A 26,518-nucleotide genomic window follows, 5' to 3' on the forward strand; every position below is an offset into this window, starting at 1 on the left:
TCTTTTAAAAATAACCCAGCTCAGCTTTGTGTGGCTGTCGCTTCTGAAGACTGAGGGGCGACAGGAAAGGCTACCAGTCCACCGTCAACCGACACAGCAAGGAGCCTAAAATCATCGGGTGAAGGAGGAATTAACATCGTGAGCAGAGCCAGAGAAGAGATTGCACATTTGGTCCTAAGCTGCTTGGGCACAAAAACAGCATCTGCAATCCCTTCACTTCCTACAACAAATATGTTGTGCACGATTTCCTAGAAATATGCCATAAAGTTTGCAAACTTGAATTTGAAAAAGCACTCATGATGTGTTCAGGGACGTACCGTACACATGAGCTCCAACAGGGGTCCGCTCAAGGTTAAAGAGTCCATGAGGATGTGTGTGTTTGTGAGGGGGTGAAGTTTGACCAGGGGTAAGCTCTGGTGTGAAGACAGTTGCCAATTGAATTCCAGTGAGAAGTCTAAAAATATCCTAAACACACACACACACACACACACACACACACACACACACACAAACAAACACATGCACATGTACCTTCCCAAACAAATAAACAAGGGAACAGAGGATGGACAGTGGGATTCCCGTGAGGAATCAGTGGAATGTAAACAGGCCACCCACTCTCTCTCTCTCTCTCTCCCTCTCACACACACACACACACACACACACACACACACACACACACACACATTCAAAGTGCTTAATCAGAGGCCGTGAGACGACGGCCTCATCTGGAAAAAGATGCCCCAGAGAACAGTGCAGTTTGTTGGGTTTGTCCTCGCAGTTTTTTACCCCCTCTGTCCGCGCACCGTCCTCCAAACGCCCCGCGAGAGGCCACAGGAATGCAGCTGCATGCTGGGAAATATATCAACCTTCACCCTTTTGTTTTGTACTGAACATCCTGTGTACAAAATCTTACAGAATTGTGGGTGAAATGATGCAGCTGCACTCGGCCATACTGAAGACATTAGCGCTTAGGCTGTAGCTAAACCAAAGGGTACCAAGATTTAATATTATTATCCCTGTGAGTCACACTTACACACACGCAATACTTCATTCTAATCCTGTGCAGGGCTCGGATAAGTGACACCAGCCCTTCTCCCATTAATAAAACTCTCTGGGTCACATATAATTGTGTGTGTTATAAGTGTGTGTGTGTGTGTGTGTGTGTGCGCAGACACATCATTCAGCAGCAGTTCTCATACACATCATGCACTTCAGCTGCTTTTAGATGACTAATCAATTGCACTTGTAGCAGAGCTAAACTTTGCAGGTGGCGTGGTGGCCAGTGGCATGAATTCGGCATTCTGCTTTTAACAATGCGCACCGAGTTGCCAAACCCCTGCTGTCTTCTACACTTTCTCATCCATATGACGCTATTGTTGTGTTATTAGGCCTATGGCCCACATAACCAGCTGCTCTAGAAATGACTTTCTGGGTCGTGGGGGGATTACTGTAGGGCTAACATCGCAGCACAAAGTCCTGGGGGCCGCAAATGGGTCAAACGCTGCCTCGTTTCAAAAGCGGCACAAACAATGAAACGCCCGGCACGAACCTTGGAAGTTCATTGTTGGAAAATCAGAACTTCAAGGCGGCTCGTTGCACTTAATTAGCAGGAACAAGTCTAGACAAGCGAAAGTAAACAGCAGCTAATTTCCTGTGTTTTGGCTTCTCCTGACCTTGTCCTGTGGTTAGCTTTGCTGCTTAGCTTAGCAGAGTTAGCCTTCCTTCTGCTTGTGGCTACGGCAGCTATTGTTCTGCTGACAGGCCACTAATAAACAGCCGGTGGCACCCCATGTTTCTGCTGCTAAACTAGCCACAACCGCTGCAAAAAAAAGCTCCCTGGGACCTTGAAGTCGTCTGCCTTTGAAAGGGTGGATTCCCATTGTTTCAAGTTGGGCATCCTTTCTTTAGCGCAGAGAGAGGCTGCGCTCATTTCAGCTTTCAAGTCCTTTTATAGAGTGTTTTGATTGCAAAAACTGGCTGACACGTTTGTTTAGGAAAACCTCACGGGTGAAGGAACAGAAACACATAAGAGGACATAAAAAAGCCACAACGGATCACACTATTTTTGACAGCAAGCAGGAAAAGTCACGTGTAACTTTTAGTACTGACTTCTGCATAGAACGTATCACTTAGCTTCAAAAGCACCGTCCACATTGATCCTCCAACTGCATCAATTAAGGAGACAGTCGGTATAGTAAAACAGCCCTCTTTATGTGCTTAAACTGGTCTTATGCTTCACTGTATGGTCATTATGGCCCATTAAATTAGCCTGCAACAGAAAGTGTCAAGCTGAGAGTCATGTGAAGGTTCGTAAAGGTAAACAGAGTCATAGCAGATGTTTGGAGTCAGTCCAAAAAGCCCCCACCTCATCCTCTAAGATTTCTACAGGAAATGACACAGATTGAGTGGAAGGGAAGTAGAAGAAGACATGAATTGACTGCAGAAGCACAACAAGCTGCTGGGAGACTCAATCTGACCCCCTGGGAGAAGCTCGGCACCTTTGGGAGGCTAAAAAAAAACTCTCAGTAGAAAGTTTCTGACCTTAGATCTGATGTTTCACAGACATACACAGTCCGAACTGAACAAAGAGGCGCTTGTTATTCCCCTCACAGAGATTCCTATGAATAATTAATCAAAGTGTGGAGCTGTTGATCCATATGATGATTCAATAATGAGCTCCGCAGCCTGATGCTGGGATTTGCCGAGTGGAGCATCACACAGTCTCTGGGGGGATATGGATTATATTGGTTGTAAGAATTAGGAGCTACAGCAAAGACAGGATGTGCAAAAAGGTGCGATGTGTGACATATGTTTGAACCTGGACTCAACCCGGCGACACACCTGGTGTCTGTTAGTGCACTGACCCATGGAGAGGAAGTGCTGACAGAGCAGCCAGGCTTACATGTAGTCTTTCAGTATGTGAAGGCAGCATCATGGTGCTAAAATGACAGGGGGATCGATTTGGACGGTCCACGTATCCGCCCATCCACGGACACGTTTCTGTCAAAGAGTGTTTTTATGGATTTTATTTTGGATAGTTTTTCTGGAAAAGAGTAATATTATAGTGAATTAGAGGAGCATGTTGCCGTTTTCTGAAGTCCTGCTGTTTTACGTCATTATCAAGTAAAAATGCTCACTATCTATGCAAAGACAGCTTTTCTATGCGTAATATCATTAGTATCAACAACCATTAACCATCAGAGCAAATCTGTTACTGCAATACAGTTATTGGCTTTGATGATAATGATTAATCAATTAATTAAAAAAATCAATACAAAAACTACAGTGCCGTCTAGAGCGCAGTCAAAGCTGTGGGGAACAAAGTGAATGCATGATTAGTAGCTGTGATATTGCAGGATATTAAAGCTGTCTGACCTCCAGTTCAGTCAGCTGTGATTGAGTCTGTATATTTATAGATATACATTTGCTCCACACACAGCTGTAGAGTTGTGCATGAACGCGCCACGAGGGCGCACGTGTTTTGTTGCACGAAGTTTGTTTGTTAACCCCCGTGAGAGTCAATGACGCACACCTACTGTGTTTTAAGGCACCTGGCATGCCAAGACATGACCCGCCCTTCTCTATTGGCTTTGCCTGTTCTTCTTACCTTAACCCCAACCAATGTCACTCCTCATGCCTAAAACTAACCAACCCAACCAACAAAGGAAACGAGCACAAGCCACTTCGAGGCAGAGGAGTGCGGGTCATGTCTTTGCCATCCTAGGATTTAAAAAAAATCTGGCTTGGCTAGTGCAACTGGCAATTCAGATGCACTTGTTTTGTGAGCAAATCAGCGCAAATTCCATAGAACAAAATCTCACATTTTTCTGCAAATTGTGGCTGTCGGGTCGGAAAAAAACAAGCCTGAACATTAGCGACACGGGCAACGGATGTGAAACAACTCATCGAGGAAGAAGAAATCATTAATAAAGGGAAAGACCACAAGCACACCGGTTTCCTTCATTTCCCAACAAGTAGACAGACATGCAACTTACTAGGCTACATTTTAGGAGATGTGCCGTCTTTGCAGCTAATTTAAAAAAAACAAACAGAAGAAATAAACGTGAACCAGCTCATCTTTACCTGTGTTAACTGAACTCGGAGCTCGTTCTTGTGAAACCTCGCATTTGTGTGGGTGCGTGTATGACGAACACCCGGGGATCAAGAAAAGCTTGTTAACACCCCTCCTGATGTTCAGAGGTCGGACGCCCTCCCCAGATCTTGTTATCGCTCTGCAGGCCGCGTCACACCAAAGCGCCGTGTCCCAATAATAGGCTGTAAAAAATAACAACGCATAACGGCGGCCTCGGAGCCGCTCAGGGATGCCTCGCCGGGTATCAAACAACCTTGGAAGTGCGGCATGAGAGCGGATGAGAGATGACACGCACACACACAAAAAAAAAAACACATTACACACCGATTACTCCTGATGACTGGCTGGCCTCGAACATCACTGGAGTGTCTGGGGCGTGTTTGTTTATATGCCTGTGTGGGTTTATCCTCATGACAAGTTAACGCCACGATTCGCATTCTGCAATCATGCTCATGTGTCACTGAGATTGAAATGAGCAGAACGGACGGCTGTGAGGGTTAGAAGTCACTGTCAATACCTTCTAGAATGACAAAAGAAGAAGCCTATAATAATCTTATGGTAACCACACATTAATCTGTGAGTTATTACAGGTTACAAACCTGTGTTTATCCTTCATATCTAGCAGGCTTATGTAAAGTAAACAATCTATTAAACCCCATTGTCACCTTTCTTTGCAGAGCTTTATTTCCTTACCTGCCTGTGTTCATTTGGTGTGAGATGGCTTAATGTTAGTGTGTGTGTGTGTTTGCAGGAAGTCCCAGGTACACTGTGACTAAAGCAGTGCCAGCTGCTGTGAATGCCAAAGCAGCGAGTCACTGGCAGCAACTGAGCGATGAGCAACAGTACACACACTCTTTAACACACACAATGTGGAGGGAAAGTTGTGTGTGCGGGTCCTCCTGCTCATTCGTCGTAATTCTCCCATAATCCTTTACTCTACGAAATGACACAGCTGCCAGACATATCCTCTTTGCTGGCGCCTCAAGCCTCCACTCCTTTCCTCCCTCTCTCTCTCTCTCTTTCACACACACACACACACACACTCTACAACCACAACACGACTTAAAACAATATCCACCCCGATGCCGCATCATGATTATTTATGCACCAGTAATAATAAACGACAGTGTATTGGAAGGATTCAATCGACTGCGGTGCACAAACGCGCTCATTCATCACGAGGGGAACTCGATGATTGCAAACAAACAGGAACTCCATTCACGACGTACCATTTCTCATCTGCTAATTGTGACAGAATAAAAATCACTGGGCTGACCAGCAGTGGATGAGGAAGATGAAACGGCGCGCTCGCTTCCTGTTTGCCGGGACAGAGCACACCCTGTTCATGCAGCGACACACACACACAAACTTTGCTTCCTAATCCCCAAATCGTTTGGTATTAGACTCGGTATTAGCGTCTGCAAATCTTTGTTTGTGGAGTGCCTTTTTGAGTCGCACCTACTGAGGAAAACTGACTTGTACATAATAAACTCGGCTCTAAGAAAGCTCCTTTACCGCATCGCTGCTTTTGTGCATAAGCCTCACGACTCCTTTAAAACCAATTACACTTCTAACCATAAATCTGCGCCTGCTTCTCCAGGTACAAAACGAAGGGGAGGAGGGTGAGGAAGAAGGGCAGGAAATCAGGATACGCAGCGCCCACATGCCTAGCTGGCACTTTGGTGATGCCAGTCTGTCCATCCATCCCCTAGCAACCCTGTAACCCAGGGCGACGGGGCCTTGACGATGAACAGACAGAACTCAGTGGTCCTCCATTTGCTTGTTGCCAAGAGGCTGATAATGCAGACCTTTCAGCTCCGCACACACACACAGAGAGACAGGCACACACGGGCAGAAGACGACTTGTGTATGTGAGAAAACACAATGCAAAGGATCCGACTGACGCCTCCTGCAAACACGCATTCATGAGGCGTGTGCACGCTAAAGGGACAGAGCGCCAAACACAAGCCTGCATACACTCGAGTACGGACACAGACGTGTTCCTCTGTGTTATTATCCAAGTGATTGAGTTACTGAGACAGTCAATATGCTACCTCACATTGAGAAAAGAGAAATCGATGCTGTTACACGATCCACGCAATTCATCAGCAGCTAACAGCATAAGACTATTCAAGAAGACTGTTTAGGAGCAGTCAGCAAACAAGAGCCAAAAGACGCATGGAGTGGAGACACGCTTCTGTCAATAGCAGCGTCGAGGAGTGCCAAGTCCACATCAATTTGCAAAAGAATAAGAAATCTTTGCATTCACAACCCAGTTTTTGTGGAGCGATTCAACGGCGCCGTGATCCGCCTGCCTGCAAATTCCTGTTGACTGAATCCGTGCATGCTCGGCTGACAACGTCAAGTTCGTGAAGCGCAAGCGGGCTAACTCCGCGAGAGCAAATGAGCGGGCTATATGTTAACTTCCAGCCATCAGCGGATGCAAGACGACAGCGTGGAAACAAGTGGTAAAAAAGCTCGGAGTGAACCGGCAGCGCCGACGTCAGAGCAAATGGGATGTGAAGTTTCTGGAACAGCGATGGGATTGTTGGGAGAGCACTGCAGGGGGCTTTAGGTTACCGTCTCCGCATGGCGTCTGTTTACGGATAGAAAACACTCATCTGCATGCATTAGCTGACAGCTACTGTGCAGCTAGTTTCAGCATCTCACGGTAGAAAATCACACATTCTCCAAGAGTTTGACTGTGAATTGTCCCTGCAACGCATCTCTGCAGAGGCAAAAACAGCCAGGCGGGAGTGTCATTGTGTCTGTCTGTCTGTCTGTCTGTCTGTCTGCAGGGTATGTGTGGTTTAACAGGCAATGCAGAGTCATTAGCGGTGTTGCTTTCAGCGTACAGCATGCTTAATGAGAGGGCAAGGCCACGCTGTCTGAGTGATTAGTTACTGTGGAGGATGAGGGCCAACACTAATTTCTGTGTGTGTGTGTGTGTGCACGAGGTGGGGGGTTAGTACATTTGTGTGTTTGGAGGGAAAGAAGGGCTGAACCATTAGTGTGTGTAAAACTGAGACAGACAGGCGGAGACACATCTATTTGAAATACTGCAGCCTACGAGAGAGATAGACCGATCACTTCTCACATCACAAGAAACTGTCATGTGAACGGCTGCAAAGCAACATTTCCTGGAAGTCCAAACCAATGAGGCACCACTGAAAGCTCACAGACTCAGCCAGAGATCTGTGTTCAAAAGCCAAACCCAAGCCGCTTTGTTTTTTTTATGAGGCATTGTGTGGCTGAGAGGAGCCTAAAAATAACCTTCATAACATGGTTGAAAAGAAGCTAATCCCCCAGCCTCATTTGTTGCTCTGACTCAGGCTTTTAATTTACCGCTTTATGGCCGGCTGTGTGTTTATTGCCACGAGTCGGCGTGTATGTGTGCCGCAGCGCCAGGAAGGGGAGAGGTGACTGTGTGTGGCTGGGAGAGGAGCAAACTGACAAATAATGTACACGGAGAGCTGTGGTGGAATTCCCCCATCCTGCGTCTCTCCTGCACTGCAGCAGCCACTGCAGCCTGGTTTTATCAAACGCGACACGGGAGGACTGAATGGGCTCTATTTACTGAGAGATAAAAACAGGCCTCATCAGACCATCCTTTACCGGCCCCGACAGCTCGAGAGGGAACAACCCTCGAAACATTCATTTACATTAGAGCGAGAATGCAGCAGCAAAGCACACGGAGAGAAGAGAAGCAGCCACAAACAGCCGCATCTGCAGGCACAGACTCCAGATCAGCTCACATTAGTAACCTTTTGGGTCCAAGTGAACCATGATGATCTTCAGTACACCTTAAAGTGCAGGTTAGCAGCTGAATAAAGCTGATTAATCAATTAGTGGATAGCTGATTGATGGTTTCAGTGAGGATTTGCTGTTATTCTTCATAATAAGTCACCGTAAACTGAATATCTGCGGGAAATATGAGTATTTTTCCAATATGACATTTTACAGCCTAATTGACTAATCTGTGAAATTATCTGCAGATTCTCAAAAATCCACAACCGCCTCAATGCTTTTAGCTAAATGCTAACATCAGCACGCTGACATGCTCACAGTGACAATGCTAACATGCTGATGTTTAGCTGGTGTAATGTTTGCCATTATCAGCATCTTAGTTTAGCGTGTTAGCATGCTAGCATTTGCTACTTAGCACTAAAAACAAAGCATGGCTGATATGATTAAGGCTTGCAGGTATTTGGTCGTAAACCAAAGTATTGGACCAATTCACATTGAACTGACCTGTTGATGGCGCTAGAGGAAAAGTGAGAGGGTCACCAAAGTTTCATCCCGATTAGCCTTCAAGACATTTTGCTAAAAGCCACATCCACATGGTGGCGCTAAAGGAAGCATTGGTGAGATTCAGCCTCTGGGGACCACAAACGTCTGTGCTTAATTCGGTGCAGCAGTGGTCGAGGTTGAGCTTGTCTCAGTCTGGTCCAAAGCGGTGGTCCGACAGGCTGAACACGGGGATCCAATTTTCTAATCAGGCACTCATTGACTGCCAAAGACGTTTCATTGATGCTCTGAGATTCCTCAGATGCTCCAAATGTTTTCCAAAAACTATAAAGGATTATGTTCTCCCTGCAGGATTAGGAAACCTGGCGAGAAGGAACATTTTACATCTGAGGGCTAAGAAAGTTATGAGTGTTATGTCTAGTGAATCAGCATCCAGTAGGTCTGATTACAACTTGGATTTCCTGCTGTCACTTCCTGGTCTGTCTGACAGTTGCCATTGGCTCATTTCTCCAAATTCCTCCTCTTCCTCCCTGTTTTTTCCTCCATCCTCCTCACATTCCTCTGGATCCAGAGACGCTGCGAAATTCATTTTTTCTAAACAAGTCTTACCCAAACCTCCACCTCGAGTAGAGCCTTTGATAAAGTTCAACTGTGATCCCCTCACATCCTCTAAGGGAGGCTTCGCGTTCCCTTCTCTGCTGCGTACAAAGAGCGTTTGCAGCTGATAAGAGAAAGAAAGTATCCCAGAGAGTTGAAGCCCAGCATTAGAAATCAGTCATCTACACCACGCTTCCTCCTAAACTCTGTCATCTTGAAAGAACACACTGGAAAGCACTTTTCTCCCATCGCTGCACAGGGTTCCACTTTGTTCTCTTCTCCCCTGTCCTTTCCTATTTTCCTCCTCTCTTCTTGTCTCCTTGCTCCTCTTTTTCATCTCCACAACTTCCTTCTAATCCTCCATTTTTCTCTCCCTTTTCTCCCCTCCCATCATTTACTCTCCTTTTTTCCTCCTCTGCTCGCCTCCTCAGTATTCGTAGAAAGCTCAGGGGCCTGGCTCCGGTTCAAAACCTTTTTATGTCGCTGTTCAGTGCAGCTCAGCAGGGCACCCTGCTGTGGTGGGTCTTAAAAAGGTCCAATCTCCCTCTCCCTCTCTCTGGCATCCGGATCCCTTCCTTTACCCGAAGCTGGAAGGTAAACCACTTTCATCTTCCCCTCCCTCTTTTTCTTCCTCTTGTCAAAACTCCCTCCCCTGCTATCCAAGAAGAGGTGCAGCTTCCGCAACGCAACTTAGGCGTTTACGCTTTGTTGGCATTTTTCAAACGTGCTACTCCCTGGGCCACATGTACACTCTTCACAGCCTCACTGAGCTGTGTAAAAAAAAAATAATACATATATATATATATATATTATAAAAGTTGAAGATAAGCATTTGACAAAGCTGAGTGTAGACGCAGCAACTGACAGCAGTCACTTCTCAGCAGTCAGCAGCTGTATTTTTGCAGTACAACCAACAACTATTGTAACCATCTGCTCATAATTTTGTCTATTATTAATTGTTTTGTCCACCCAGCAGTCAAAAACCCAAGTATGTTCAGGTTACTCTCATAGAAATGAACAAAAAGCAGCCAATTCTCACATCTAAGAGGCTGAAACGATTGATTGATTTTCAAAATGACAGCTGATTAATCAACAAGTGGTTTCAGCTGTACTTTATTTAAAGCTGGCTATTGTTTAAAAAAGTCCCATAATAGTGCTGATGCGTGATCTTCGGTTCCCATACCAAAACAATACTGCTTTGCATGACTTCCTTTTAGGAACATATTTGCTTCCTATTACTCATTTTAAAAAAGTTTTCTAAAACGTCAAGTACTGTCTAAAACACAAGCAAACACGCACTGAATTTGCCTAAAAAAAACAGGCAAATATGTGCAAAAGATTTACATCAAAAACTGAGGAAAGAGTGAAAAGAGTAAGTTCCAACTAATGCTTCATACATTATTAGATAAGATTTCATAATCAATTAAAAAATTTTGTGGGTTGCCAGGTTGTGAAAAATCTTTTGCATGACTGGATCACTACGAGCACTAAGCACTGACCCTTCATTAACAACTTGTTAACCATCAATAATCAGTAAATTAATGGATTCCCAACATTTATAACAACATTATTACCAAATACAAAGGATAAAATCTGGTCCAGGAGCTCTTTCACAGCTTTTTTTTAACTAAAGGCTTATAATTTTTCCTCTTAAGCATGAGTAAATTTGTTAACCATTAATAAAGCCATTCGCTATAACATAATGGGCAGCAAAAAGATGAATCAAAGACGAAGTATTGAGCTTTTCTACACAGCTCCAACTGTCCAAATACACCACATTTCTTGGGAAATGTTCCATAAAATAGCTCTTGAATAAACAGAACTGCACATGTCCTTGATGGGCAGCAGGGAGTGAAACTGTTAGCACAGTGAACGTGCCCAACCCTTTAAGTTTTCATCAGGGAATCTAAGAACAACATCAGGGACCGACTGTCCGGGAGCTGAAAGGCCCCTAACTTACCTCAACAATCAACTCTTTGTTCTCCCACTTGGCTCAAACATCTTTCTCCAAATCTATTTACTCATTCATTCAGGACTCTCTCTGTCTGCGCCGCTCTCTGCCTATCTCTCTCTCTCTCTTTTTTTTTCTTTCCTTCCTTAACGTTTTGACATTGCCATTGTCTACTCCTGGATCGTGAAGCATATTTACCAGCAGCCGGCGGAGGCAAACAAGCAGCCTATTCAAAGAGCTCGGCAGCGACAGAGATGGAGGAAGGAGGGAGGAGGATGGAGTGGGAAAACACAGAGGGAGACGGAGAGTAAATTCCCTGGATGACTGGTGGATCTCAAGTCAGCAATCCCCTCATTTCAGAGAAAATGCGACATGTGCAAACAATGCTAATGGCTATAATTGCATCCATATCAAGATTTCCTTCAATTCTCATGTTGCAGATTGTTGCACATAATTCTCTTTAGCCCATTAACAAACACTGTCCCTGCAATAAACAGTCATTTGCAATAAGGATAAAGGCTACTCTCCAGAGGAAAATTGATAAAAGCAGCCACTCACGTCCTCTGTCCGAGCCAGATAATAGTTTCAAGCAGTCGTACGCTCTGATCCCTGACAAATCAAAGCTGATCACTTCTTTCACTGCTCATGTTGAAGTGAGGGCAGAGCTCAGCGATCAAAGAGATAACTGAACAATAAATTAGGAAGTGACTTTATCTTTCATTGTTCCATAGTCGTTGGTTCCTTATTGAAGTTGAATTAGTGTCATTAGTAGCCTCAGAAATGGAAGCATCCTCCCTGATCAACCCACAAAGGCAAGTTATTTAATGCAAATGACCTTAACAGCCGTGACAGCTGGACCTGTGGCTTACATGCACACAAATTTGGAGGTCTCAAGCGCTCACTGTAATTTGTAGCTCCTATACAGAAAAGAAGCGGACAGCTTTATCCTTGTTGGTAATGTTGGCATTTACAGTGTAGAGACCAAAATACTTCCACACACTGCTTCTCAGGCGCTCTGGTGTCATGATTATCTGATCAGCGAGGCTTTGCTAGCTGGTGCCTTCCTCCATCTCTATTTATTAGCTTAGTTTGTCAATAAGGTATGCGTAAGGGAGCGACTGTGACTAGCGCTAGCATGTTCTCATTTGGCTAACATGTTAGCGATTAACTCACCAGCTTAAGTTAATTGTTATCTTTGGGTTTAATACTCAACAACTGCAGCCTTACTCTGCAATCGTATTTATAACAGAGTGAGTTTCCTTCTGGCCTCTTGGCTTTTACTGTACGCCGCCCTGCTCATGCTCACTTCTCTGAACTCTATCCAATCAACCAAAAAAAAGGCCAAAGCACACTTAAAAACCTACGTTTGACCCTGGAGAGCTCTACCCTTCACTTCATTTCCCGCATTTCACGCCTTTCCTTTCCTCACCTGTCTTTCCTTCACCGTCTCTCGCCACATATCTACACTGACAAGTACAAATCACTTGGGAAACAGCGTTTGAAATGGCTGGCCATGTAATTTCGGCCTTGTACTATTGCATTTTATCAGAGTGCACACATAGCAGAGCATGTATCCACACCTTGTTTGTCTAGGGCTTATATTAATATGCCGGTGCCCGTGGAGATAACGGGGGCATTTCCTATTATGAGCCTGCTTGGGAAAAGGGAAGAGGGAGGTACACTTTAATTGTAAGCAGGACAGACTGTCTTTGTGTGTGTGTGTGTGTGTGTGTGTGTGTGTGTGTGTGTGTGTGTGTGTGCCCGACTGCCTTTGCATTGATGCCAGGGATGCAGGTTTTCAGACACTGAGAAACAGAGAAAGAAGGAAGGTGGTAAGAGAACACAAGGGGAAAAGGGCAGAGGAGAGAGTGGTGGTAATTACAAAAAGAGGAATGGAAAGGAGACAAATAAAGAGGAAATGTGAATACGTGTGAGACATGGAAACAGAAACTTAGAAAGGAGGCGGATAGGAATGCAAGACAAGACGAAGTGGAGGGACAGGTGGAGAAAGAGAAGGAGATGTGATGGCGGCGAAGAAAAATAGGGTAGACTGGAAGGAAGGTGGAATAAAGTGATATAATATAGAGCGAAAGAAACAAAGGAAGAGGAGGAAAAAGAAAGAAACACGGGCAGATCGAGAGAGAAGGTGTGAAATGCTGTCAGCCAGGTCCTCGGTGATGGATGGAAGCCAATCCATAGGCCATCCCATCCTTCATCTGCACAGAGACAGAGCAAACAACCACCCTGCAGAGCACAAAAACCTCAGCCCACTATCACCTGATGTGTGTGTGTGAGCCTCGCCGCTGTGTCCGATTTAGATGGAAAATTCTTAAAATGGACCGAACGCACACTTCATTGCACTCATGTTCGACAAACGCTGAGCACACACGCACACAGATGACAGAAAACCAACCAACAATCATCTCTTTGTCTTTTCATCGCGTCCCCAATGACCCTCATTCAGCTCCAGTTATAAACCATGACCAGATATTCAATGTCTCTCCATACACGTGATGTCAAACACCTGACTCCATAAACACACGATGACCTCATTTACACTGACAGAACACCGCCTTGCTCTATTGTGCATTTCTCACATTATGAAAACAAGAAGAAGTGTTACTCTCTCGCTATTTTCACTGATTGCTTTGCAGGCGAATGTGCACAGAGAGGGATTCACAGACAGACGTGTGGACAAGGACAAAGGCTTGCTTGTGTGTGCAGAAACAGGTGAGTCCAACAGCAAGGAAGACAGATCTTACACAAAGAAACAGATATTGTTCTCACAAAGACAAAAAAAAATGAGTCGGCCGCACAGAATACAAATAAGGCTCGATATGTGTGCGTGTGAGCTTAATGTGCATGTACCGTATGTGTGTGAACGCTCCCCGCAGTGCTTTAGCCAGCAGAGTGTGGGATGAGGATCCTCCCCTTGGGTAACATTACAGCATCCCATCCCTGCAGTGTGTGACTGTGTGTGGACGTCTGCTGCATCAGCAGCACTTTACACCGAGGGGAAGGGACAGTCTATACACACTCTGCGCCCTCACCCATGTCTCCTGTCCATCACCTCACCTCACCCCTCTGCTGCACTCTGCATTGCCGTTGATCATTTGGGGGGGGGGGCCATAAGCTTGCAACGTATGCACGGCGCATTTCAAAGGTAACAATGGCAGAAGACAGCAGCCCATGATGGCAGTGAGCAGGCAGTCCAACAACATGGACCAGGAATCAGTGCACAGTCCATCATAAGCTCAATGGAGAAGCTGCAAGGGCCCTACATATTACACAAGGGCCCCCGCCTCCCACTCGTGTCAAAGTCAGCGTTGCACGTTCAATGAGAGGATGAAGGTGAACTATCCTTTGGGTACACCATGAGACACCCTGCGAGTGAACTGAGGGAACAGCAGTCAGGTAAGCTTGTGTTCTCTCCTCTCCCAGTTAGATCCCAGTAAACAACAGTGATGTTGACGTGCTCGTGTGCGGTGCAGCTCTCTCCAGTTTTGTCTGTATTGCTAACCCGGCCGGGGAGCACATCTCCTGGTCTGTCTGGCTTGGGCTTGCCAGCCACTTCCAGGACTGTGACTGAGTGCCTGACAAAAGTGAGAGTGAAGTACTATTTATTCCCTTTGATTAACGTGCAACAGTGTTCAGAAACTGCAACTTGGAAAAGATAAAGGCATCGTGTGTCTGGATCTTTCCAGAAGCAGCCTCTGTGGGAACCAGTCCAGAAAATATGGACTCTATGATGTCTATAATCTGAAAACAAGAGAGTGATTATCTAGTCTCTCAGACAAGGTTTACTTACAACTCTGGACACAAATAAATATGAAGCTACATCCTGAAGCCAGTTAGCCTAGCTTAGCATATATAGACTGGAAGGAGGTGTTGGAAGCACCTGTTTCCAGCCTTTATGCTAAGCTAACTGTCTGCCAGCTTCATATTTAGTGTACAGACATGAGAGTGGTGTCACTAATCTCATCTAACCAGCTGAAAGCTCTGAATAGAGTCAGTGTCGGGCTACCAGAATTCAAGTTACTCCAAATTCCTCAACCCTGTCCTCTCTCTCCGAGTAGCTTCTCACATCAGGGGGCGAATACACAACAACTTGTGTTACCCACAATTCCTGGGAAGAGGGACTCTGATTTCCCATTAGAGCTTCCCCAAGGCAATCTCAGTTAATCGCATCCGCAGTGTTTACTTGCCTCGAACACGCCACACTCTCCCTCACCCCCTCGCTCGCTCTCTCTGTCACGCAGCAGCACAGAGCTGGGGTCTGTTCCTGCGCTGTAGCAGAGAGTCTGAACACAACACAAACACAGAGCGGCAGAACCGTCGGACGCACGCTGAAACCACCGGCCTATCCTTGATAAAATTGCTCAGGGCCACCTTGAGTTGATAACAGTGTGCGGGTCTTTGTGCATGAAAGAGGTAAACAGTCGTGTTATATGTGTGTAAGTGGAAACTGATGTGCAGGAAAGTGTGTTTTTGAAGTTTGTGTGGGTGTCTGAGACTGGACTGACTGTATCTAATTTATGCACGCCTGTATGCGTTTACAAGGGCTCATATCTGTGTGTGTGAGTAACCTGTGGGTGCGTGTGTTTATGTCTGCTAGCACGTTGTGTACTTTGGCTGGTAAGTGTGTGTGTTTCTGGGCAGGATCAGGCACGATTCCAACTACTGTGCGTCAAGACAAACAAGTCTGGCTTCAACAATGTGTGACGTGTTGCTCGCAAAGACTCATGCACACACAAACACACACACACACACACACACACACACATACACACACGAGATTTGGCATTCCTGAGCTTGGTATGCATGGTATACATAATGAGCTCAGCTGTTTCTTTCCTCCCAGGTGTTGCCTCCTGGGATTAGAGGTGAAGCATGTACACACATGCTTTCACACACACATGCACGGTTGAAAAAAAATGATGCAATAAGAGAAGTTTTTTGACATCATATCACTTTGTTATGTACCACAATTGCAGCCGGAGAATAGAGAAGTAATCAAAGTAACATCATCTGACAACGCTCCCCATACTGGAATAAAGAGGCTTTAATAACACCACAGTCACGAGGCTGTAAAAAAGTTTATCTCATTACAAAATCTCTCACTGGAGGATAAGCCTTTCCAGAGTCTGAAGCTCCAGAAGAAGAAGAGATTCATCACGGTTCAACGCTCCGACCCATCATCGATCAACTCGTGTAACACTTTAGCTCAACAAAGCATTAGGTAGTTTCCCTGTCTTAAATAAACCGCCATGGGCATTTCCTGATCTTAGTGAGGCGTGAACTAACAGAAATTTGTCATCCATCCTTCTCGCCCTGCACTGGTTTCGCTGTGGGAATTTGCATTTCTGAGCTCAGCAGCTCTACACCTGCAGAAGACCCACGAACTCTGCTGAGTGCGTCCCTTCAGAAGAAGAGGCACTTAGGGCGCTCTAATGACGAACCACAAATGGGATTTCAAAAAGCATAACAAGTGACCTTTACACTATAGAGAACAAATGAAAAATCAATCCTGAGAGGGTCGATAGCGTTGAGGAGAGGAGCACCAGCGGCCCAACTGATGCACCGTAGTTCAATATCCTCTTTTTATTCTTAGATGTACTGTCTCACTTTCCAGTCTCCTCTTCTGTCATACCCTCCATCTGACTGATTTTCTTCTTCCTTCTTCTCATTTGTCACTCTGAACTCTCTAATCTTCACAAGCACAGGGGACAAGGCCATTGCAGCAACCGCCCAATTCGGCTGGAGTAAGTGCAAAGTTTACGATCATTTCTCCACCGGCAGCCAGCTTCTTTCACTTTCTAAAATGACAGACCTCATATAGCCAAATTACAGATTGAAGATGAACGAGCATTGCTCCATGCAGTCGCACTACATGAAGGGGCTGAATCTGAAAGATGCCAAATCCTGCTAATGATAATCGAAGCGTTAAATCAGACAGAAATATTTACACCAGACTTGTTGCACTGTATCTTGGTGAGGCCTTAAATTAAAAGCACTTTGAATAAACAGTATTGGCTCTTATGCAGAAGTGGGAACGGAGCTTTAAACCTTATCAGCTCAGTGCCTGAAGCTGCGTATGTGTAATGCTTGCAAATGTTCACAATAGCTACACACAAATCAAATGGGTGTTTCCTTGACAGTTTGCAGCTAACAAGCAATCAGCCCACAGAGGCATCCCTCGACCACATGCTTGTTGACTGCTAAATGGCTTTGGTCTGTGTGAGTGTATTTCCTCTATCTTAGCGAATAGCCCACATGCAGCGTGAAAACCCACATCTTCCTCAAGTTAAAAACAACATCAGCTGTGCAATGCGATGACAAAGTAGAGGCCCAAAAACATATAAATTCAAGTCTGTTGGAAGCCCCTCCTGACCAACACAGCAGGCACTGCATCTGAAAGGAAAATAATCACATTCAGCTCCACTATGCGCTCCATTCCAGATCAATGAAAGAAAAATACTCTTTCCAACAACAGCACAAAACGGGATTTTCCATTTTCGTATTAGTATCCTGCTCAATCCAAAGCAAGCTTGACATTTAACAAAAATTACTTAGTAGTCGCAGCAACACGCGCTTCCTGCAGACTCAATCCTCGGTCTAATCCCCCGAGGTGCGCGTCTCAGATGGACAGAGGTGTCAAACAGGGCGTGCAGGGTAATTGCAAAACCTGGTGTGCAGAGCCAAACGCTCCACTGTTTGCCTACCAATGACGGGGATGGGGGTCTTGCTTGTTAAAGCCTAAGTGAGTGTGAAATGTGTGTAGTCTGCTTAAACGACATCTTGACAGCCTATGATGCAACTCTACTCTCACAGCAGTCCGACCGAGTGCGGTTCTACTTTCTGTCCTCAGCAGCAGGACCTGCAGGCGCCGTACAGCCACATCACTGTGCTCTCGATCAGTCCAGACTCATTAGAACCAGTTTTAATGAGTGCAGGATTACAGGCAGCTGTTCAGCCTCGCCCCTCCTGAATAGGGAACAGTTCAGGTCATGCAAATGACTTTCAACAGAGTAATTTTCCCCAAAAGGTGCTCTGACTCAAAAGCCTACTTCGAGGATTTCACAGGCCTGCTGAGGTTAAAAAAAGCTGATTTGAATCATTCTGCTCTGAAACACTTCCTGAAAGCAACTGACAATCACATAAAGGGAAAGTTTGATACTTTGGGCAATAGACAGAAGAGGGTATTTAGCTTAGCATAGAGGCTGGAAACAGGGGGAAACGGCTAGCCTGAATCTGTCTGCCAATGAAACTCACTCTTTATGTTCTATCTCTTGTTTAAAGGTATATTATGCAGGACGATCATGCAGACACGGTGCCAAAAATGAGAGTGAATATGGGACTGACTTTCATCTGCTGAGTGCTGAAGGAGAGGGTGAGGATGAAGAGCGATGCAGAGCTGGCCTGTTTTCTGTGGGACAGGCAGTTAGCTTAGTTAGCTTTCTAAAGTATCGGCTTGTCCATTCGGAAAAAAAAGTACCATTCCTACGATAGTATCTTGCATTGCAGGTTGAAGCAGTGCACTTCTGGTGAAGTGTAAAAACTGAAGTGCAAAAATGTGAAGTTGTGGTTCTTTGAGCGTTTATGTGCAGGGACTTCCTGCAGTCTCTGCTGACATAAACATGTAATTTGAACAAATATGCAATGTGTTAATTAGAGCGTGTTAAAGGTGCTGGTAGGCAGATCTTTTTAACCTTTGGACGGGGCCAGGCTAGCTGTTTCCCCCCACCTCCAGTCTTTATGCTAAGCTAAGCTAACCGGCTGCTGACTCCAGCCTCCCGTTGAAAAGCAGAAACAGAGATCAACTAAATCTTGCGTTTGGCTGTGATAAAACACAACATAAGCACATAAGCAGCATTTTTAGATTCAGTTGAGCTCGGTGTGGACACAGTCTGAGGCTCCGGTCCAAGCTGGAGGAGAAAATGTTTGGACAGCTTGAGTGCGATCCTTTCATTTAAGGGGCGTGTGAACAAAGGCTACACATATCAACCCAAAACAAACCCCTCCTTGGACTTGCTGGTGCGGTTTGGTAAACTCCTTGGAGGACGCTCTTGGCCCTTTTTGCGCCTCACTCATCTCCCGTCTTACGGGCAACAGCTGCACGTATCCGACTTTGCCTCCATCCAAATACCAGCATTAGCAGCGCGCTATGAATGCTCTGAAGTTAAAATTGCCACAAAGCGTTTGCCAGGCCGCTGTCCTCTTCTGTTCACCACCAAACACTTGACCGCTGGGAGAGTGGCAGAGATTTAGTCATACACTGACATCCAGCTCTGACCCTGTCGTGTGTGCTGTAAGCTGCAAAAGCCTGCCAGCTACTTCCTTAACAATGAATACAAAGAAGAGTGAGTATTTTGGGATTTTTTTAGCAGCGTTTACATTTCGTTTCCTTGTTGGACTTGAACGCAGCACGTCATTTTTCATGGCTGTCGTAAGAACTCTACAGTGATTTCAGGCTCGGTTACAGATTTAGGATTCCAAACACGAGTGCCGCCGGTCTCGGCAGAGCAGCGGGTAATTATTGACGGCGTTCCTATTAAGAGATGTCAGGGAAATACCAAATTCATTAATGTTTCAACGAGAAGTGCAGTGAAAGCAAAGGGAAGCTAAAAACAAAGTGCAAATTGTGTTTGCTGAAGTGAATGTCAACTTCTGTGAAAGCCGGTCTGCTGCAGGGCCTGCCAACAGTTCCTATTCAACAACATCAGCAGACTGAGGGAGGAGGGGGGTTTCTATTGGTGGCATTTGGCTCTGTGTGCTAATGTATGTATGTGTGTGTGTGTGTTGGGGGGGGGGGGGGGGGGGGGGGGGTGTTGACAGGGAAAAGGGAGAACTGACAGAGTGTGAAACAGGGTGTTTATTTATTTGGCAGGTCAGCAGAGATGAAATTCTTATTTACAATTACAGAGAAGGATGACTGTAGAATAGTGTGTGTGTGTGTGTGTGTGTGTGTGTGTGTGCCTCTGCTTCACCACTGCACATACAGTACGCGTGTTGGTTCGTGTGTGCATGCATTAAAGGAAGGAGATGTCATGTACTTGTCAGTGTCAATGAGGACAGTGCTTTTTATGCATGTCTGAAGATATCCAGAGGGGGCTCGGCACACACACACACACACACACACACACACACACATCCATAGGGTGTGTGTGTGAGTGTGTGTGTGCATGCCTGTGATTCAAACCAGTCTATCTATCTGCAACTGTGAGGGAAGTCGATTTGCATCTGACAAACAAGTACAGGCGTATCTGTCTTTAATGAAGATCAAATACTTTCCCATACATGCTGCCATGAATGAGGAGATGATGAAGATCATTTAACCTCACATATAAGTTTATTAATGGGACTGAATGATGAGGTTTGTCACCAGGGTCATACGGTTACATTTTATAAGCAGTAAATCGCCAGAACTATATTGTTTTTCCTTAGAAATGAACCCAAAGCCTAAAAGACTGACGGGGGAAAACAAGCTATATGCCGATGTTAAACGAGACAGAAATAAAGAAAGCGGAGGAGAGAGTTGCTCCCAAAATATTTAAGAGTCGTGAAACTGTTTAATATTGACAGAAAACACGAAAGATTTCAGTGGACGGCAACAAGTCAACCTGCTCCAGCTCGACTGTCACCGCTCCTCAAATCTGGCTTCACTGCGACCACTGAGGCTGCCGCAGTCACAACTATACACACACTCAGTGAAGTTTCCCGATGCGTACACACACACACACACACACACACACACACACACACACACACACACACACACAGCCCGGTGCAGGAGTGACAGGACAAGAACACAACTTTTAACATCCAGATGTGGCCGATAAGAGAGGAGCGCTCACCCGGGGAAGAGGACTGTCCGCGGGGCTCAGCATTCAGCGGCTGCTTCGGCAGAAAGTGGTCGGTTTTGTTTCGTTTCTCCTCCGTCTGAAGCTTCCAGCGCTGCGGCGAAGACGTGAGGCTGACGCGGCGTCTGCGGAGACCACTCGGGGCGATGAGACTCCTTCTTCAGCCTGCGCACATTTTGTGGACGCGAGGGTCGCGGAGCTGTTCATCAGTCTGCTTCACTCAGAGCTGAGCTCCGCGAGCCAGGACTCTGCTGGGAGGAGGAGGAGGGCCGGAGAGCTGCGCGGTGCTTCATGGGTAATGTAGTTCACGGTGGCGAACAGCTTGACTTGCGCTTGGTAGCTCTGCTGAAGTACGCAGGTGAGCATGGCTGGGTGTGATGGGAAGTGTTAAAGCTGATCATGTGTTAGGCGGATCAAAATCCGCTGTTTCCAAAATATTAAGAGAATAGCAAAGAATGTGTGTGGGTGAGGCTTATTAATTAGCCCTTCAGTGCAAGTTTACAGAAGTTTCAGTCAACTTTCTGTTGTGGTTAGGTATATATTGGATGTATTTGGACATATATGAATCTTAAATAAAAGAATATGTGGCTGTCAGTGTGCATATAAGAGTCTGAGGTGTTGTATGTTGTAGCTTACAGGCTGTAAAGCATCTTGAGGATGATTTGATTTGTGTTTTTGGGCTATAGTGTATCAATAAAATGGATTTGACTTGGAGTATTTTTTCTAACAAGTGGTAGTCTTCATGTGCTGTGTATTAACCACAAAAACAACTCATAAAGCTTTCACATAATTAAATGAAAAAGCTTTGCTGGTGCTTGTTGTGTACAACACTAACAGAGCAGCAGCTTTTAACAGGTTTCCTCGAGGAGCTCAGCAAGATTTTTGTTTTTACTGATAATCACTTCATGATGTATGAGCAGCATGTTTACTTATATTTCATATGTAGAGAAAAGTATGAAAAAGTGAGAAATACAATTCAAAGTACACTGCTGTTTTATTTCTGTCTGTCATAATCAGTGATAGGTGACTGATTATGTTCCTCACACTCCTGGGGAGACCCTGAGGACTCCCACAAGTCCTCAGAGACTAAACCTGAATAGGGACTGCTGTAATGAACACAGTGCTGCTTCCTTGCATATTAGTCCCGAGAGGGGAAAGCTTTCCTCCAACAGTAAATTTATTTCCCAAGAAACCTCCTGAGTCTTCCCATACACTGTGACAGTCTTTCCATTTCTAATGAGCAGCTCCACCTCTAACACTGATGATATGAGCAGCATTAATATTTTGAAAAGGACACAAGCAGAACGTCCTGAACACCAGTGTTTCCTTGTAAAGTCATAAAGAAAAGGACATTTCATAACTTATTATTGTGTTCAGGCAGAGAACTTGATAGATGAAATCCTGCACCAAGACAATACCTCTGTTTTCTTTTAGGTCAACAGTCCCCTTGAGCATTCATTGTTTCTGAGCGCCCTCTTCCCCACTTTCTTGTCGCTGGACTTACAGTGCAGCTACTTAATAAGTATCTGTGTGTGTGTTGCAGTGGGTGTGGGGAGTGTATAGGAAATGCTTCTGCCTCTCAGTAGCCGTATGTCTAAATTTAGAGCCCCGTGCCTCCACTGTCCAGCCGTCACAGGCTGAGTCTGACTGTCGGCTGTTCAGGAAAGAGACTTGAGGCGTGTTGAAGTCAGGATAAATTGTACGAGCTCGGGTGCGCTGATCTGAAAATAACACATTTGTTCTTCACATGCCTTGAAAACAGCGTGGCTATAAATACCCTGCCATACTGACCAGAGGTCAGGGAAATGCAAAGTGTTTTAACAAAATGAGTAGATGAGGTGTTTAGTACGCTGTCAAGTCATTTAATGGGAGAAAAGAATATCTGACCACTGAAACTTAATTATCAGCTTATTGAGAAAATGCACTGAACTTATACATTTCCTGCAAAATGTCCCCAAAAGGAAGGCGAGTCCCCACAATGTGACTGTGTAAACAGATATATGTACCCACAATGTGAGTAATACACTTCCTTCCACACACACACACACACACACACACACACATGCACACACGGTTACACCCTCCACTGTGAAAAACTAATTTGACAACCTTCCCACAAAAAGAGCATAATTGTTGTTTTGATTTGATGCTGCACACTCCTCCATTACACATGAAGGCTCACTTATTTCACAGAAGCAATTCATGCCCTGATTACATTTGACTGAAGAACAAACACGGTCAAAATTCAAACGCATTTCCATTTCTGACATGTTTTTATACTCTGACGGGCTTTTGACCTTTTCTCATCTGCTTCAGTGCAGGAAGCAGCAGTAGCTGGGGACCGTTCTCTCATCCTCGTCTATTTGATTATGAGATGTGTCTGTTTGATTGTCTATTTGGAGAGCAGCACCTCCTTTATTGACTTAGTGCCTGACAGACCCCCTGCTCGTCCTCTCCTAATGTAATTCTGCTCCGTGACATCGTCTGTCAGATGATTACAGGAAGGTGCTTCACTCGCTTTCCCTGTGAGTTTGCTTTAATGAGCTTCGTCATGTCTTTGTGAACTAGATGTTGCTGTTTACATATCGCTAGCTATGTTGCATTTTAAAATTTCCATAGAAAGGCTGTGAATCTTACTGCTAGTGGTGTTGCTGAACGTCACTGCGTGCTTGCATTAACAGTCTGAACAGTGTTGCAGCCAATATATTCCACATATCACCTCAGAAATATTAATGAACCAGCTCTCATAAAACAAATGCAAGATGCACATAAAATATAGAAAAACATATTTTTAATTTCCATGAGGCCTGCCTACAAGTTCATAAAAACTATGAAGGAGGAGGAGGAGGTTCAAATATAAATCACTAAAAGAGAACAGAGTAAGAGAGGATTAAAGATAGATTGAAGTGATGAACGGTCATAAAAAATACAACTTATATCATAAACATCACCACAGAAAGCCACATTTATGAGGCTCAAATAAAACCCGCTGCTGACCTGGCTGTACCTTACTTGTGTGTTAACGAGGCAGCACCGGTGGGTTCTTTATCCTCTGACGCCCTCTAGTGGCTCACGCGAGAGGCGCCAAACTCCGTCACAACCGAGGTCACAACAGAAAACATGGCGGCTCCCAGAAAGGTGGCCGTGGTCCTGAAAGCGGTGAAGAAAATAGCGATTCAGTTTTGTCCGTTTGAGCCTAATGTCCAGTCCACACGGTAAGAAGTGTGTGTTTACTGTGTTGTTGTGTCTTTTTGTGTGACAGGACTGTGAATGGGAGTAACTGGACAATGAAGCGACGGTGTTTGAAACACACCTTCAGACGGTTAGCATACATTAGCGTGCTCAGTCTTTAGGCTGTAGTGTATGTCGCTAGTAACTTGTTAATGTCTGTGTAGGATGAGTGAAGAATGGGATGTGGACACGTTAAACACCCGCGGCATTTGGCTTTTCTCCTACCAGTTTTTCCTCCTCTGCATAGACACAGTATTCCGTACACTTAATACACATTACTGATCACCTGCTGAGGTAAAAGGCTTAAATTGAAGTTCAGCCACTGAACATAAATACTGACCGACACAGTGTGTGACAGGATTTCCCTGAAATGAAGTCTTATCTGTTTTAAAATGGTCTGAAACTGAACTGACTAGAACAGTTTTATTCTCATAAGCCTGCGCACTCAGGCGTTTCACTTAATTCCTGCTAATTAGACAGCTCAGGTTAAGGTTGCACTGTAGGAGCTATATGACATAACCAAACCTCATTAACTGATAAGAATAATTAAGGTGTAGCGTCTCCCACTCAGCCCTGAAAACACCTGTGTTTAAAAGACTCTAAATCTAAAATAAGGATTTTAGTATTGGTGGAGAACGTCGTGTTGTAAGCTTTATATGTGAACACCTGTTGTGTCTTCTATCTGTAATGCAGTAAGTAAGAAGTATTCAAATCTTAGTAAATAAATGTAGGAATACCACATTGTAAAAATACTCCATTTTGACTTTAAGTGCAGAAAATGATGCCTCGAAATGATAATAAAGTGCAGCATTTTAAGAAGTGAACTTAGCTACTTTCCATCACTGCTGTCATGTAATCAGTCTGTAATGTTGTCTGTGTATGTTGCCTCACAGAGAGTTCCTGGCCCTTGTGGCCTCAGAGAAGGCCAGAGCTACCAACATGAACTGTGAGGTGATGTGCAACGTGAAACATGACAAGTCTGAACCTGTAGTGGAGGTTACTTACGGTAAGTATTACCTAACCGCGTTCAAATGTGTGGGAGAAGATACGTAAGAGAGGCTTTATGGGGCAGAGTGAGGCCAACTTGTGTTCGGTGTGTGAGCTACTCTAGATTTCTCAGAGCTGAGATTCATTCATCATTTTTATACTACAAAGAAATTACGTCTAAGTCTTTAGTAGTTATAGAAGAGAGAGTGTTGAATTTGGGATCTTGTAAAATAGCTGACACGGATGATATTAAAGAGAACATTTTAACACTGACACACATATTTAGCAAGTTTTGGCTAAGAGAGAGACGCAATCAAGTAACGTCATGAAACTAAAAGTGTCATAACACATTTGGAGAACACTTAAATACACTTCTGACACATGAATCTCTATGAATGAAAAGTGAAAGGAATGAAAACTAGCTAAGAATTTCACTGGAGCTGGTGTTTGAAGATGATTTTGACCTGTTTTAGTTTTTAGTTAGAGTACGTCCAGGTGGGCTCTGTCTTTAAAAAGTCCATTGTAATGTGTCTATGTTGAAAAGTGATCTGTAGGTAAAGGGACTTGACCCAGTGGAGCCACTGTGGTTTACTGGTGGGTGTAATTGTGAAAAGGCAGATTGCAGCATCAGTAGTAATCTTTCTTATTCCTTAAAAAACAGAAAAATGTGGCAACACAACACCCAGTTTACTCAGGACAGAATGACTTATTCCTGGAATTTCATGTTGTTGTTGTTGTTGTTACTGCATGATGTTACTCACTAAGTGGTGCTCACACACAATGAGCCATGTGCTTACCAAAGGTAAAGATGTCTGCCATAGGTCAGCAGAATATCATACGGATGCTGCCCATTGTGTGCTGCTTGACTTTTGCTCAGAGTTAACTTTTCACCTTTTTCCTTCTTGTACTCCTTATACAGGAAGATCAGTCATTGTGGCTTTATGAGTCATCTCACTGCGTCTCTGTCTTTCTCCACTACAGTAGATGGAGAGAAGCTGGTGATGAAGGGAGCAAAGTTGACCCACAGCGAGATGCTGAATGCATTTCTGTCACGGTGCAACGCTAAGGATCCACAGGCACAAAAGAAATAGAGATCTGTGTTAAATGTGTTGAATTTATCTGTATGTATGAGTATATTCCTGGATGTTTATAATAAAAGTATTTCATGTAAATGTGCCTCTTCTGGTGTGAGCTGACCTTTGACTGAAGCTGCTCCGCATTGACTGTGGTGTGATGTCATTTTGACAGGCGTGATATTGAGTCAGTTACCCCTCCTGCTGTTGAATCACACGTTCCTCCCCTATTCAAGGACTAGATGTTCTTTGCTGTCAACGTGGACTTTCCTACTGTCAGCTTGAAAAAGCTTTGCATCCTGTTGTTAAGGTGAAATAGCCCCATCGACCTATGCTGCTAACATCGTGCTGTGATCAGTGCAGGTCATGGCGTGTCCTTGCATAATGTGCCATTTTCCTGATGAAAGAGACCATTCCAGTGTTTGAGAGAACATTATGCAAGCTCCGACCTTTGACACAGCAGGCTTAAATGTAATTT

At 44.8% G+C, this 26,518-nt stretch overlaps 2 protein-coding genes across 4 annotated transcripts in view; one reads left to right on the forward strand and one right to left on the reverse strand.

Annotated features, from left to right (window-relative positions):
• Window positions 1-20,962, reverse strand: part of pag1 (phosphoprotein membrane anchor with glycosphingolipid microdomains 1) — a 48,033-nt gene extending 27,071 nt beyond the window's left edge. Inside the window, exon 1 of one of the 3 annotated variants that reach the window (XM_076754174.1) lies at window positions 20,744-20,962. The gene's annotated coding sequence lies outside the window, so the exon portion shown is untranslated. Of the gene's footprint in view, window positions 1-11,447; window positions 11,501-20,743 lie in introns of those variants that run through there. The other 2 variants (XM_076754171.1, XM_076754172.1) reach the window with 2 other exon arrangements.
• Window positions 20,963-23,846: 2,884 nt separating this feature from the next.
• mrpl53 (mitochondrial ribosomal protein L53) lies at window positions 23,847-26,143 on the forward strand. The gene is made up of 3 exons (XM_076754975.1): window positions 23,847-23,964; window positions 24,874-24,986; window positions 25,949-26,143. The coding sequence occupies exons 1-3, from the start codon at window positions 23,870-23,872 to the stop codon at window positions 26,056-26,058; spliced, it is 318 nt and encodes a 105-aa protein (XP_076611090.1). The 5' UTR covers window positions 23,847-23,869; the 3' UTR covers window positions 26,059-26,143.
• Window positions 26,144-26,518: the final 375 nt, after the last annotated feature.

This window comes from Chaetodon auriga, chromosome 17 (genome assembly GCF_051107435.1).
Source record: "Chaetodon auriga isolate fChaAug3 chromosome 17, fChaAug3.hap1, whole genome shotgun sequence".
Taxonomy (NCBI): domain Eukaryota; kingdom Metazoa; phylum Chordata; class Actinopteri; order Chaetodontiformes; family Chaetodontidae; genus Chaetodon; species Chaetodon auriga.